Source organism: Coffea eugenioides, chromosome 3 (assembly GCF_003713205.1).
Source record: "Coffea eugenioides isolate CCC68of chromosome 3, Ceug_1.0, whole genome shotgun sequence".
Classification (NCBI taxonomy): domain Eukaryota; kingdom Viridiplantae; phylum Streptophyta; class Magnoliopsida; order Gentianales; family Rubiaceae; genus Coffea; species Coffea eugenioides.
This window is the reverse complement of record NC_040037.1, coordinates 925439-940050: the sequence shown is the minus strand read 5'-3', so window position 1 is coordinate 940050 and position 14612 is coordinate 925439. Positions and strand designations below refer to the sequence as shown.

The following is a 14612-nucleotide window of genomic DNA, read 5'->3' as shown; positions in this document are numbered from 1 at the left end:
GTTGCCCCTGGGCTGCCACGTGTGCAGGCCCAGAATGGGGCCTCTGTAGATGATAACACACGCTTTTATGGAGAGCTACTCTAAAAAAATATGGAAAGAAATAAAAGGGAAAAGATTTTTGGCAAGCTTATTTGGTAGAACTGGCTAACCATAACATACAAATTTTGGGTTACTCTGAGTTAAGCTAAAAAAAAAAAAAGCTCAATTTGAGACGAGCTTAAAATAATAACCACCAGGTAAAGCTTGTTATGTTCAAGTAATTTAATCTAATCAACGTCCCTAGCCCGGGCATGTTCGTGCCCGAAAGTAAAGTAACATGATGATGATTTACAAAAACTTTTTGGATTTCAATTCATTCACGGAATTGATTACCAAACCCATTTGTCTTAATCCGTCCGTCGTCATTTTTGCATTTTGTACCGAGTTTTACAACTACTGAATACTCAATTACTGGCGGGATGCTGGAGGTCACTCTATGTGGCTGGTCTTTGCCCCTGCGAGATAGTTCGAGCGGTTCGCTCCCCCTTTTTAGGGTATGACGACCTTCCTGACTTGTCCAGGGTTCGAGTCTCGCCGTTAATGTTTTCGGTGTGGAGTGGGGTCTCCTTTCCCGGGCCGCAGGGGATTAGTCGGACCCCGTAAAAATTGATCCGAACACCTTGTGTCGACAAAAAAAAAAAAAAAAAAACTCAATTACTGCCGTCTCAAACTCCTTGACACCGCAGAAAGCAGCCAAGGGACAAAGGAGGTCAGAAGCAACATTTGTTGATTATTTTTAAAGATAAAAGTTTAGATATTTCAATTCTAATTATCACGACGACGGGTCAGGACATGTTTGGCTCTCAAACCACACCATAGATTACCATTTACAAATTAGACACCAACCAAGCCATTACTTTTTCTTTTCATTGTTCTATTATTTTCTTTGGAACTAATGAACTGAACATGATCAGTAAGAAGATGAAAGAAATTGCGAAGGTAGAGAAGTCACAAGAACAAAAAGTGTATAAATATTTTACAAATAAATTTGTTGTGGTGTTAAAATTTTAGTTCTGACAATATCACTAGCTTCAAATTTGGATTGGCTTATCATATTCATACGGCGTAACTTGAGTCTTAATACATGATTTATTATATTTCGGAGGGCCAAATTTTCTCACAAAGAGAAAAAGGGGAATAATTTTGGTAGGCTCGAATGGTTAACCATTCAAATATTTTATGTAGCAAAAATGAATTCTAGCTCAAGAAAAGCTCTCATTTGGAGATGAGGTTAATAATCACCAAAGAAAACCACTTCTGGCTAAGGAGCAAGGGGCATGTCGGTGCCCGACGAGTGCGTAACTGGGATGCGATGTTATTTTCGCAACTAATTATCTTAGAATGGAGAAACTCTTTTACTTTCCAATTTCCACTCCCAATTTTCAAGCAAAAGGCAAAACATTTTCCGCCCTCTTCCGCGTTATCATTGAGCTTGTTAGACTATTTGTTAATCTCTTTGGTCCTGCATCATCTAAACTCCAAAAATAACATGAATTTGACAGATCCTTTTTTTTTAAAAAAAAAATTTCAATTGAATCACGGAATCGATCAGCGAATCCAATTTTCTTAATTTGTGTGACTTTTTGTTTTTTACACAGATTTGCAACTATTAAATCATAGAAAGAAGATAGGAGGACAAACCAAGGATCTTCATATCATCACCTGTGTTATCTTTTGTTTCTGTCCTGTCTTTCTCATTTTTGTTTAGCGTCATGTTTTCCATCCCATCTTTTTTGTCTTTATTTAAATATTACGTGTATTGTACTGTTAAATTTTTTACCAATAGAATTTAAGAGTTATTTATTATTTAATTTATGTATAATAAAATTTTAAAATTCATTAATCAATACACGTTAGAGTTAAATAAGGACGGAAGAGACGAGACGGAGATGAAATCCGGATCAGATGATTTCAGGGGTTAATTTTCCCATCTCAGTCCCCACTTTTCACGTACGAGTGATTGCGACACGACCTTTTTTTTACCCCATTTGTTCTAATACGCCATCGATCTTTTATTTTGGTTTCTCATTTTTTATTCATGGGTTAGGACATCACTTTTGACTCGACTTCTTGCCTTTCCCATCCCAATAAGCATTAGTACTAGTGTAATAAATAAACTAAACATAACGAGAAGAACACCAACAATCTCTCTCGCTTACTGGTTCGTGGTTTTTCCTTCAATTCCGGTCAAAATTCTTCCCCTTTTGTCATCCGGAATATCTAATTCGACTTGAGTTGCTGAATTGATCATTTCAAAAAAGGTGGGTTGGTTTAATTGGAGCATTTAACGAGGAATATATAAATATAGCTGACGAGTTTTGCAGAAATGGCGGCTATAGCTGGCCCGGAGATACATGGCTTCCGAACCATGAAAGGTACTCAGCAATAGTGCAGTTTTCTGGTTTGTCATGCGTATTTCAGGTTGATTTATATATCATCCACGGAATTTTAGCTGCCTTAAAAGGTAGTAAAATTTTTGTCAAGATAAGGAAATGGGATTGTGATGCTTTTTTTTTTTAAAGTGATTTTTGTGGTGAATTTTAGTTGACTGAGGAGTAAATTGGTTTCCAGGGTTTCCCCAGCTGGAAATTGAGGTTTAATTAAAGGTCTTAGAGCTGGATATGTCGACATAGATATTTGAAATGAAACTTTGCTGTAATAATAGGATCTATCCCTTCATGGGAGGAACAAGTGATGTTCTTACTTCTTGTTTGTGAGGACATCTTTGTGACACTGTAACCTCTGGCTTGAGCAATGGATTCTATCTGGTATATTCAACATTTTATAGGATTTGAAACTTTTCTTGACTCAAAAAAAGGACATTTTTTTTTTCACATATTATTCTCAAATACCTGTTGCGAAAAGCTAATACCAGCTTTTGTTTAAGGTTTTCCCATATCTATTCAGCATTTGATAATGACTTTCGTGTATCTCTCATCTTTTGGGTTCCTCACCCCTATTTTGTCATGGTAAAAGCCAGTCCTTTAATGAGAATCATTCGTCCTATTTAATTTATCGACAGACTTAGATATTGGCAACATACTGGAGGAGGCCAAGGGAAGATGGCTTCGGCCAAATGAGATTCATGCTATACTCTGCAACTACAAGCACTTTAATGTACAAGTCAAGCCAGTCAACTTGCCTCCAAGTACGTTTGAGCAGGAATATGATAATATAACCAAAAATAATGTGATTCTTCTGTTGATGGATTCAATGCCCTAGGAAAAGATACTCTGACACTGATGCGCTCCAAATGTGAATTTGTTGTGATATGATAGGTGGCACAATTGTGTTATTTGATCGGAAGATGCTTAGGAATTTTCGGAAGGATGGTCATAGTTGGAAGAAAAAAAAGGATGGGAAAACTGTCAAAGAAGCACATGAACACTTGAAAGTAAGTTTGCCTCTTTTAGGTTTAGATTTTGTTAGAAATCAACTGTTAAACAGACTTACCAATTGTTTGTTGGTAGGGTGCATGTGTTACTGTGTTGAACAGTAAGTTTTTGTTTTTTTAGGTGTTTGGTGTTGGGGGATATGCCGTGGATGTATGAGGTTCATGTTTTGGGTCATTCATTTTATTTGTCATACGTTGTTTGTAGTAACATTAGCAAATTGAGACATCTAGTGCTATTCGTCTCACTAAATGGATTAGCAAATGTTTACAATTTGAGGACAGCATTTCATATCTCCCAATTGAACCTGAAGTCATGAGATTGGTCTTGAATTTGGTTTATTTTGTGATAGGTTGGTAACGAGGAGAGGATTCATGTATACTATGCACATGGAGAAGATAACCCAACATTTGTTCGAAGATGCTATTGGCTACTTGACAAGTATGAAATGATTTTAGTTCGTAAGAGCATCAACCTAGTCAACTTTTCGTTAGCATGCTTCTGATCTTAGAATAATGTCTTTCCAGTACATGGCTTTGTCAAATGGCCAAGTGCCCAAATCTTAATGTGGGTCTTGTTAATCAGTATTTATCTATGTATCAGGTCACTGGAACACGTAGTCCTCGTTCATTATCGTGAAACTCAGGAGGTTTGTCTCTTAATCCAGAAAGCCACCACATGATATGTAGTATAGTCTCATCTTGGTTGTAGATAGTTATAACAAATACTGGATTCAAAGGTACTAAAAGTACTTTGACAGAAGTTTGCTAATCTATCTGAACTGAACATAAGACATCTTAGCTAGATTCTCAACTGTTTATGGATATGCATATCTTGGTGTATATGGCTATTGAAGAATTGAGATGTTATATTTATTCACATGAAAAGTCGATTTAGCTTCAATCTTTCTCTAGTTATTAATATGTTGTCAGAAGAATTAGACTCTCAGAAAGAAGTCTGAATGATGGACTAATTTTTCTTATATGTGACTGAACAGAAATTCATATTATACTCTTAGTCAATTCTTGGAAGGTGGTCGACTTTCATGGTCTAGTTTTCTAAAATGTAAAAGAGACAGATCTTTGTTTGTCTTCCACTTTTCTGAGAAAAGTGATTTTAAATCCAGATGATGAGTTGGCTGGTTTCCAGCTATGCTTAATGCATTCTAAGTCATCATTGCTTAATCATACTCAGTTTTAATTTGGTCTTTCATATTTGATTTTGTAGATAATTTTACAACTTTGTAATCATTCAAGCGCAATGAACTTAGGCAAAACTTTTCTTCGAAGCAAAGGTGCATAATTTGTCTGGGGGAATGTTATTGGAAGGAAAACTGCAAATACCTGTATATTGCTGTTTATATTATCTTTTTGGGCTTGTTGCACAGCCAGTGGTGCAATTGGGGTTATAAGTGGACCTTTTACTTATTATTTCCCTTCTTTCTTTGATTACCTTCAAATTAGCTTGATGCTTCTGAGAGGATTCTATTGCATTTTCGGCTACAATTTAAAATTAGCATGCTATTAAGTAATTGTTTTTCTTCAAAGAAAATCTTCAGTTGGTTCAATGATTTTAAGAGATTGGACTTTGATGGCCTAGCTATGCAGCTAATAATCGACATCTCAGTTCACCCACTGACTAACAATTTATGCTGACATGATTAACGACTTTATTTGACTCCTAAAACCGTTGCAGGGTTCTCCATCAACGCCATTGAATTCAAATTCTAGTTCCGCTCTTTCTGATCCATCTCAATCTTTGGTCATATCAGAAGAATCTGATTCAGCAGCAGACCGGGCATATTACTCTAGAGAGAGAGCAGATTTAGGTGATGTTAATGCGACTTTCAATTAGACTGATGAGCTACTTGTCCAAATCTCACGTTTAAATAGTTTACAGATGTTATTATAGAAAGTCACTGCATAACCATTCTCATTTTTCATTAGAGAGCAAAATCTGTGATAGGAACCATTAATAAGTTTACTATACACCTTTCTTTTTGTTGGAGGCAATGCCTTTTTGAGAAGATAAATAATTATTGGTAAAGCATCAATTTGGTGCATCCAATGTACAAAATAACCTCCAAGCATCTTTTGCAAATATAATCACTATCATTCTTGGTCAAAAAATCCACTTTTATTTATTTGAGTTGTCTGCTTTCTGCCTGATAATTAGATGGAAGTTTATTTTGAAATACTTTTGCTCTCAATTCTCCTGTTTTGAAGATCTTTTCATTTGATGATTTTGTAGATCCTAATTGTAGTGTGAACATAAAAGATCATGAATTGAGGCTTCATGAGATTAACACACTGGAATGGGATGAGCTTCTTGTGCAAGATGACCCCAACAAGCTAATTGGACCTCAAGAAGGTAAAAACTAGTTGCTTGCGTTAGCAGGCGAAGCTTGTAGTGGAGCTATTGATGATTTGACTCTTCCCCATGTTGATGGCAGGAAAATATTCATCCGAGCTATCTTATCAGTACGACATGAATGGTTATGGAATTACTGTAAGTAGAACTGTTTATCATGTCGAAACAGAAATAATTCCAGATCTATATATAGTCAATTGTGTGTCACAATTTTCATTGTTGCTATATTCTTTTCTTTGTATCCTGCAAACAGACTGACTTGCATCCTCATCTTGGCTTCTGGTTTGTTAGCGATATATTTTGGCCTCAAATACTTATCTACAGGACATAACTTTGTCATTTAGCTATCCTACTCCTTGTTTTAGCAATAATATTTCCTCAAGTGTGGATGAAACTTTTTGCGCATCATTGTGCTCTGCTCGCAAATTTCTGCTTGGTGAAAGTATAGATGATGAGTTTGCCTACTCTTCCGTATTGGTTCTCTTTGGATGGAAGGGCAGGTGTGTCTTGTTTTTCTGTTTTCCTTTTTTTTTCTGTTTTCCTTTTTTTGTTTTTATTTGGTTTTTTTTTTTTTGGGGGGGGGGGAAGGGGCGTGGGAGTTGGAGTGGGGCAGAAGGTGTATTGTCTTTTGGGGATGGGCATTTCTGCATGAAGTTCTCGGTGCACAGCTTCTTGGGCTCCAATGAAAAGTAGTTTGTCGTTCCTGTAATTTGTTGTGTCCTCATTTTCTCCTTCACTACAATAGGTGTTACCCATCAGATAACCCAAAAGGTAATTTAATTTGTATGATTAGTAGTAAAAGCTCAAGGAAAAATTGAAGCACAGCTTCTGGAATAAAATCAGCTAGAAATGGATATGTATTGGATATATATGCATGAATTGAACTACTTTTGAATGAACTTTACAAGGATTTAGACATTTGGTGTGTTGTCTTAGCTATTCATTTTATTTGTTTTATTAGTATTAAGTAGTTACAGATCTTGCCCTTGAAGGGCCAAAATCACTAGGAGGCAACTTGGTATTGTGTCACAGCAGTTTGTTCTATTAGTTTATGGTACAAGTACATACTAAATCTTGTTTGGAGTAGCTGAGTCTTTGCTTGTTTAATGTATGTTCAAATTTGAAACTTGGTCCTTGTAAAGTAAGGATAATCATTAATGACAGCTGGTCTATGCAGGGTGACTCCATCTCAGATAACAAATTGCCTGTAGAGAGTTATTTGGAAAAATTCCCCGGGCAAGTTTCAATGAACAATTCTGGTAACCTTAATGTTCCAGCCAATTTATGCTTTCAAACAATGGGAGCTCCAACTGCAAACTTACTACTGAAGGATTCGGAACAGATGACATTGTTTGCTGGTGATTCCTTAGAACATGCCAGCAAGGATGGTCTGCAAACTCAGGACAGTTTTGGGAAGTGGATTAGTAATGTTATTGCTGATTCTCCTTTGCCGTTGGATGACACAAAGATATTCAACATAACTGAAATTTCTCCTTCCTGGGCTCTTTCGAGTGAAGAAACAAAGGTTTTTTTTTTAATCGACCATCAATATGTTTTTGCAGTTGTTTTGTTTCGTGGCATGGATAACTGAATTTAGGAATCTCCCTGCCTTGCTCTCTCTTTGCATGTGTGTGCGCGCTATCTTTAACTGGTCAAAACTTTTTCCCTTTTGGTAAATATCAAATTGAATGAAACTGCGTGGTGAGGGCTGATATTAAGGTACTTGTCATGAGAAATTGCTGGAGGTTTGGCCTCAGGCATGCGTACTCATTCCTTAGGAAATGAAAAGTGTCATATCACACAATCTGTTATATTATCTGTTTCAATTCAATATCTTTTCCGATTAGCCTACTTTTAATAGGTTTATGAGCTAATAACAATTATACATTTGATAAAAATCTTCAAATTGAGCTAGATTTTATGGTTCATTTGAGTTTTTACTGTGTTACTGAATCTCACTCTGGTCTTTATCCCTGTAGAACTCTCAATAGAAGCAGTATCAGTACTTGTGCTTTAATCTTTTAAATCTTGGTTTCCCAATTTTTGTTTTTACAGCTCTTAGGAAGCTTCTGGTTTTCATGTAATTTTTGTTCTTCATTGCTTTTCAAAAGAAATTTTGGTATAAATCAACAGAAAAGGAAGGCCCAAAAAACCTTTTTACCTGACTTGGTAATATTTAGTCATGACTATATTTGCCACAAAAAAGAACTTTATCTTGCCATTATTAGCCCCAGAAACAAGTAAAAGCTTATCTAGCACTGCCTAGTGGAAATTCTGTAGCAAAGAGGAGTAGGATCGTAGGCCAAAGGTGTCAAAACCTTATATACCTTATTTATACTTGCGTCTGCTGTATCTGGGTTCATGTTGCTTTGGTTATTAAGAAATTTAAAAACATACTTGCAAGAAAGATTTTTGGGCCAGACTTGATCCTCATTTTTTTCCCCTTATTTTTAAAACAAGAATTTGGTTGTTAGATGCATTTAGTTGCATCTGTGATACTAGATATTCAAAGTAGTGTTATTATTTTGGTTATTGATCTTGTGCTACATAATATGGCAGATAAATGTCTTACTTGAAAATTATGTATATTTGGGTGAAATATTTTTCTCGACAAATGAAGAAATATTTGTTATCCTGGTTCAATTTGATATCCCAGACATTTCTGTTGCAGATCTTGGTGGTCGGATATTTTCATGAAGGGCAATCTAACCTGGCAAAGTCTAATTTGTTTTGCATCTGTGGAAATGCTTGTACTCGTGCAGAACCTGTCCAAAGTGGCGTATTTCGTTGTGTGGTCTCCCCTCAAGCACCAGCTTTTGTAAACCTTTTTTTGAGCTTTGATGGTCATACACCCATAAGCCAAGTTGTGATGTTTGAGTTCCGTGGACCCATTGTCGATAATCCTGCAATCTCAGAGGAGAGGTCTAGTTGGGAAGAATTTGAAGTTCAGATGAGACTTGCTCATTTGCTTTTCTCTACATCTAGGAGCTTTAACATTTTATCAACCAAGGTAACACCAACTGCCTTGAAGGAAGCCAAGAATTTTGCTCGCAAGACCTCACATATAAAAAATCACTGGGAATTTTTGACAAAATCAATAAAGGCCAAGGAAATCTCTTTCCCAGACGCCAAGAACTGCTTGTTTGAACTGACTTTGCAAAACAGGTTATTGGAATGGTTGTTGGAAAGAGTAGCGGAAGGGTGTCAAATCTCTGAACGTGATGAACAAGGCCTAGGTGTAATACATTTGTGTGCTATCCTAGGTTATACTTGGGCTGTCTATCCATTTTCATGGTCTGGCTTATCAATAGATTATCGAGATAAGTTTGGATGGACAGCTCTTCATTGGGCTGCATATTATGGAAGGTATCCTTTTTGCTGCATTCAAAATTTTTCTTGACACTCTTCCCACTAGGAATTTTAACACTATTTCTTTTTAATGTTATCTTTTCCATTCCCATGCTCCATTATCACATGTAAAGGGGTGCCTGCATACTTTCCTGTGGCTTAACAAGAAATGTATATGGATACAATTATGGAAAGTGAGAATATGATTAAGCTGGCTTCTAGGAAACAAGTCTTGTTTACACCTTGCTGATATATATGGCATGAAGGTTGAGGTTATTGAGTTTTATCAGCTACTTCAACTGTGGTCATTGCTCATTCTTAGAGTATATTTTTAGGGAGCCAATGGTTGCAAAGCTTCTAACTGCTGGAGCAAAGGCAAATTTGGTGACAGACCCGACTTCAGAAAATCCTGGTGGATTCACTGCTGCTGATCTTGCATCTAAAAATGGTCATGAGGGTTTGGGGGCATATCTTGCAGAGAAGGCATTGGTTCAACACTTTCAGGATATGACCTTAGCTGGAAATGTCAGTGGTTCACTTCATACTGCCAAAAGTGATTCAGTAGAACCTGGAAACTTCAGTGAGGATGAGTTGTATCTAAAGGATACTCTAGCAGCCTACCGCACTGCTGCTGATGCTGCTGCACGCATACAGGCTGCATTCAGGGAGCACTCCCTCAAGGTTCAAACTCTAGCAGTTGAGTCTTCTAATCCAGAGATTGAAGCACGTAATATAGTTGCAGCTATGAAGATTCAGCATGCTTTCCGTAACTTCGAGACAAGGAAAAAGATGGCTGCTGCTGCTAGGATTCAACACAGGTTTCGTACTTGGAAGATGCGAAGAGATTTTCTTAACATGCGTCGGCAAGCCATTAGAATTCAAGTAAGGCTTGTTGATCTTCTGTTTGCTTGAAGTCATGTCACTGGAAGAGTTCCAAGGTTTTGACTACTTAGCTGGCTAGTATTACTAAGCTGTTCATGTGTGCTTGTTTGTCTGGTTACTAACAGACTTCACAATCAAATGATTTGAGATAGATGGGTAGCTTGAAGTTTAGCTTACATGAAAACTTGGGCAACTTATCGAGTCTAATGATGTCTTCTGCTGCTCTTTATGTTAACTACGAGCTTTTGACTGCTGTAAGAAATACCCAACTCGTGGCGTTTATTGGAAAACTTGCTTATTTATTGATTCGCTTGATTTTACAGGCTGTATTCCGGGGATTTCAAGTCCGGAAGCAATACCGAAAAATTATATGGTCAGTTGGAGTGCTTGAGAAAGCAATTTTGCGCTGGCGCTTGAAGAGGAAAGGCTTTCGTGGGCTTCATGTTAATCCTGATGAAGTTGTCAATAATCAGAAGGAAGAAAATGATGTGGAGGAGGACTTCTTCCGGGCAAGCAGGAAACAAGCTGAGGAGCGTGTTGAGAGATCTGTTGTCCGAGTACAAGCAATGTTCCGCTCTAAGCTTGCCCAAGAAGAGTACAGGCGGATGAAGCTTGCTCACAACAACGCAGCGGTACAGAACCAGTACTCTCTCCTGTTTTCTTTCTTATTTTTATGTTTGGATTTATTAAAGTTTGTCTGTATTTCCTAAAAAAATTGTGCAGCGGGAATATGAGGAGTTCGAAAATCCTGATGGGATGAGACAAGACTGAGTGGCAAGCCTTTTCTTTGGTTTATATCATTAGCACAAGAAGATATGATGGCTTCAGTATTGCAAGTGGAGCTTGGGTTGAAGTAGCACCAATATATGTACATCTTGTAAATATTGTAGTTTTAAGACGATGCTGGATTGTGACCTTTTTTTTTCACGTTTTATGGAAATGAGGGTCATACTGTCCATTTGCTTTTTCAAGTATTGGAAGCCGTTGAGGCTGCTTGGAAGATTGCTGTTATTAGCTCTTTCCATCCTGATGTTTTGGTCTTACCTGGAAACTAGATTCCAGAGGATGTAGTATCCAGAGAAAACTCTAATGCCCTCTTACATTGAACTGATTGAAGTGTCTATGGGTGCTGCTGCTCCTATTTGGTGTTAGTTATGGAGACCATGGGTGCTGATGATATTGGTGAATGTGCAGCTGCGTATGGTGTGCAAAAGGTAGATCAAACCGCAAAAGAGACTAGTACTATTTCTGGTATCAACTCTGCAGTCTTTCTTCCGTTCCTTTGATAGAAAGATATCACTTGGAACAGATATTATAGGAGCCATAGCCACTCCCAGCTCCCTCCGTTGTTGGTTGGGCCTGCCAGAGTTTTTATGGAGAGGCACCTATGGGAATCCGGCCATTTTATGCTTCATCTTTCGGAGTACGCAATCATGACGTCACAAGGCTACGAAATGATGGCCTTGTTTGACAGACGAGTTTTTTGCTAAGTTTGTCTGTTACAAATTTTTTAAAATCTTTAATAGTTACAATAATTTCAAAAAAATTTTCAAAGTTTTTAAACCATACACTTCAAAATAATTTTAAAAAAAATTTTATACAGTAAATTATAGTAAAGTTTTAGATAAATATTCAAAAAATTCACTTGTTATACAGGGCAGATATTTATCTCTTGCTACTTTTATACCTCCCCACAATACTTGATATTAAAAAATAATAATAATAAATAGAACCAAGAACTAAGAGACCATTGCTGGCAAGAAACCTCTTACTTTCCCCCAAAAAATTTTTTTTTTTTTCAACGGCAAAACTTTGATCTGGCCGCGTCCCAGACATTGACACGCTGCATGTTAAGCTCAGACTGTAGCTATTTTTCACTTCAAACCGGATATTTTATGGACGTGTTCGGTTTTTTTCACTATGAACAACAGCAGTAATGCTGTTGAAACGTCTATTCTTCTGACCCTTGTTCAATTGTCATGGCAACCCAAAAAGGGTTTTTGTCTGGAGAACAACAACATTTGACACACGTCTCAGTCTTAGGCGTGCACAAGCATGCACATTTCCGAACCTGACCATGTATGTCAACCCGGAAAGTAGAGCAGTTTCGCCACAATTAGTGGCGATGCTAATATGAACGGACAAGCTTAACTAAATTGCGTTTTAGGAACCATGATGTCTTACGATATTCATCAGCTTATATAGATCATAAGGCTATCAACATTGGTGGAAGACATACATCACTCAAGTTTTTTGTTTCAACTTTTGTTTAATAGATAGAAATAAGAATCATGTAAGTAACAAAATTAACCCTTACGTTCTATCTAAGCATAATACAAGATGAGAAAATACTGATTCTTCAAGATCTAATTCCTCAAGATCTAAGTTCATTAATTATATAGTTTGATCGAGTTTTAACGTGCAATGATATATAGTTTTTTGCATCAATACAATCAAGTTATTGTTTCGAAAAAATATATATAGATCATTCGTATGATATTGGGTTTAAGAAAACAATACTCAATTTAACTCATATAATGAACAATATATCAAACAAACTAACACTATTGACTATACATAGTAGTTGCCCTAACATGAAAATTTGCTTTCTCAAAAAAAGTTCATTCTCTAAACAATAAGTTTTTAATTTTTTTTTTTAACATATTCTATTTTGCATTGTGAGGAGAGTACTAGAGTCCCGTCCCGTGGATGATGCCTTTTTTTTTCTTTTTGGTTGGTCTCATGACTAAGTTGAAGCAAGTTCTGAAAAGTTTTAATAACAGATGGGTAATTTTATAGGTTTGATTTAAAAAAAATGAAAAGAAATCGATAATTGGGTTCAGACTTGGCGAGGACAATCGGACTGATCTATAATAAAGGGGCCCAAGTCGAAATGTTGTGTTAATTCCTTCGGGAGTATAGGCCATGGATTTCCCTGAAGGCCCAAACTGTAAAAGGCCATTTTTGTAATTTCGCTCCCGACACGGAGCTAGGGTTTTCCCATCTCAACATAAAACCTCCATCTCTTCCCCAAACTCATTTCCTTCACCCTCTGCAAGTTCTGTCGCCGGCTCAACCCGACCCAGGTATTTTACTCCTTCCCGAGTTAATCTTCCCATCTAAGTTGGGCATCTTGATTTATTCGACTTCCTTGAAATATATTTCTGAAAGAAATCTGTAATTTTTTTGGATGAAAAAACAGAGAAGAAAGAATGGCCAAGTCCAAGAACCACACCGCTCATAACCAGTCCTATAAGGCTCACAAGAACGGCATCAAGAAGCCCAGAAAGCACCGCCACACTTCCACCAAAGGGGTCTGTTCGTTTCTCCTTTCAACACTAATAAATTTTATAATGTTTTGTAATGTTTCCGTGCGGTTGGTACTGGTGTTGTATTTTTGATGTTTAATAATTTGAAATTTGACTTTTTGTGTATCAGATGGATCCCAAGTTTTTGAGAAACCAGAGGTATGCAAGGAAGCATAACAAAAAGGGTGATGAAGCTGCCAGTGGGGACGAGTAGATTTCCAGAAACTAGAATGAGGCCTTGTTTTTAGCTATTTGAAGTTTTTGCTTTTGTTTTATTTTATTTTTGTCAATTTTAAATTGGGACAGGATTATTCTACTGTGTTGAGCTACGATTAATGGAAGAATATTTGGCTCTATTTATGTTGTTGTACGAGCTCAATTAACCCAGCTGCAGTTCTGCTGGATTACTACCTATTTTACCAAGAATGATCTTTGATTGAATTTTCAATTTTTTTTGCCTGATTTTAATTTCATTTGATGTATGAATGCTGCCGGGACATTCTTTTGACCTGCATGTGCTGGTATGCAAGGAGTGCATTTGTTTGATTTTGTGTATGTGGTTTGTGTAGAAATGATCTGATAGTTTTGTTGAACCAGTTTATTTGACTTAAGTTTATCCTGTGCCTAGGATACTTTGATTCTTGTGTTGCTTGCACAGAAATGTAGAAGCAGAGTCGATTGTCCTCTAGTTGAGTTCCTTGCTTTCTCGAGATCTTGTGATAGTGAAGCGGCAATGCTGTTTATGAGAATACATGGAGTTTCAGTTATGATTTTGGATTAGCTGAATGTGATTATCCAGGCTCCTGATTTTGCAATAGCTTGTCTTGTGTAAAGTGTAAATCTTATGGTAGGTAGTATGGGTTGTTCTGATCTCAGGCTCGTGCTGTATCATTCTGCAAAGTTACAGTCATACGTAAGGCTCTTTAATGGAATGGATATGATTACTGCCGATGCGTTTGAGTTGAGATGGATGGTCTGAATGCATGTTAAAGAGTTGCTCTCTTAAGCCCTAAAACCCTATAATCCCATGCTGCTCTTTTACTAAATTTCTTACTGAGTTTTGATCCTCTAAAGTTAGAAATGGCTGAGAGGGAAGTCATTGGACGAGGTATTGAGGATTTTTGTATCATTGTCAGATTTTGCGCAATTGTATTGTGTCGATTGAAATTGATAATAATCTATCTTGGAATGTGGTGTTATGTTTGTTTACTGCAGAAATTGGATGAGGATTTGATTATTGAAAGGCTGTTTGATTTTCCTGTGAGACCTTTGA

At 36.9% G+C, this 14612-nt stretch overlaps 2 protein-coding genes across 2 annotated transcripts; both read left to right on the top strand.

Annotated features, from left to right (window-relative positions):
* The first annotated feature begins 2119 nt into the window (after positions 1-2119).
* Positions 2120-11218, top strand: LOC113765088 (calmodulin-binding transcription activator 5). The gene is made up of 13 exons (XM_027309143.1): positions 2120-2414; positions 3062-3187; positions 3318-3433; positions 3784-3872; positions 4035-4080; positions 5127-5259; positions 5682-5801; positions 5884-5939; positions 6979-7326; positions 8473-9167; positions 9485-10031; positions 10355-10663; positions 10755-11218. Exons 1-13 carry the CDS (start codon positions 2366-2368, stop codon positions 10800-10802), a joined length of 2682 nt encoding a protein of 893 aa, XP_027164944.1. The 5' UTR covers positions 2120-2365; the 3' UTR covers positions 10803-11218.
* A 1795-nt stretch (positions 11219-13013) lies between these two features.
* On the top strand, positions 13014-13795 carry LOC113765179 (60S ribosomal protein L29-1-like). Its single transcript, XM_027309265.1, has 3 exons — positions 13014-13117; positions 13234-13345; positions 13470-13795. The coding sequence occupies exons 2-3, from the start codon at positions 13244-13246 to the stop codon at positions 13551-13553; spliced, it is 186 nt and encodes a 61-aa protein (XP_027165066.1). The 5' UTR covers positions 13014-13117; positions 13234-13243; the 3' UTR covers positions 13554-13795.
* Positions 13796-14612: the final 817 nt, after the last annotated feature.

What these genes read in the sequence shown, in the direction of transcription:
- LOC113765088 (XM_027309143.1), top strand. Translation starts at nt 2,366, where the DNA reads ATGGCGGCTATAGCTGGCCCGGAGATACATGGCTTCCGAACCATGAAA. An exon ending in ATTATCGTGAAACTCAGGAG is followed by an intron (nt 4,081 to 5,126) that starts GTTTGTCTCTTA and finishes AAACCGTTGCAG; the next exon opens with GGTTCTCCATCAACGCCATT. An exon ending in TGAATGGTTATGGAATTACT is followed by an intron (nt 5,940 to 6,978) that starts GTAAGTAGAACT and finishes TGGTCTATGCAG; the next exon opens with GGTGACTCCATCTCAGATAA.
- LOC113765179 (XM_027309265.1), top strand. Translation starts at nt 13,244, where the DNA reads ATGGCCAAGTCCAAGAACCACACCGCTCATAACCAGTCCTATAAGGCT. An exon ending in GCCACACTTCCACCAAAGGG is followed by an intron (nt 13,346 to 13,469) that starts GTCTGTTCGTTT and finishes TTTGTGTATCAG; the next exon opens with ATGGATCCCAAGTTTTTGAG.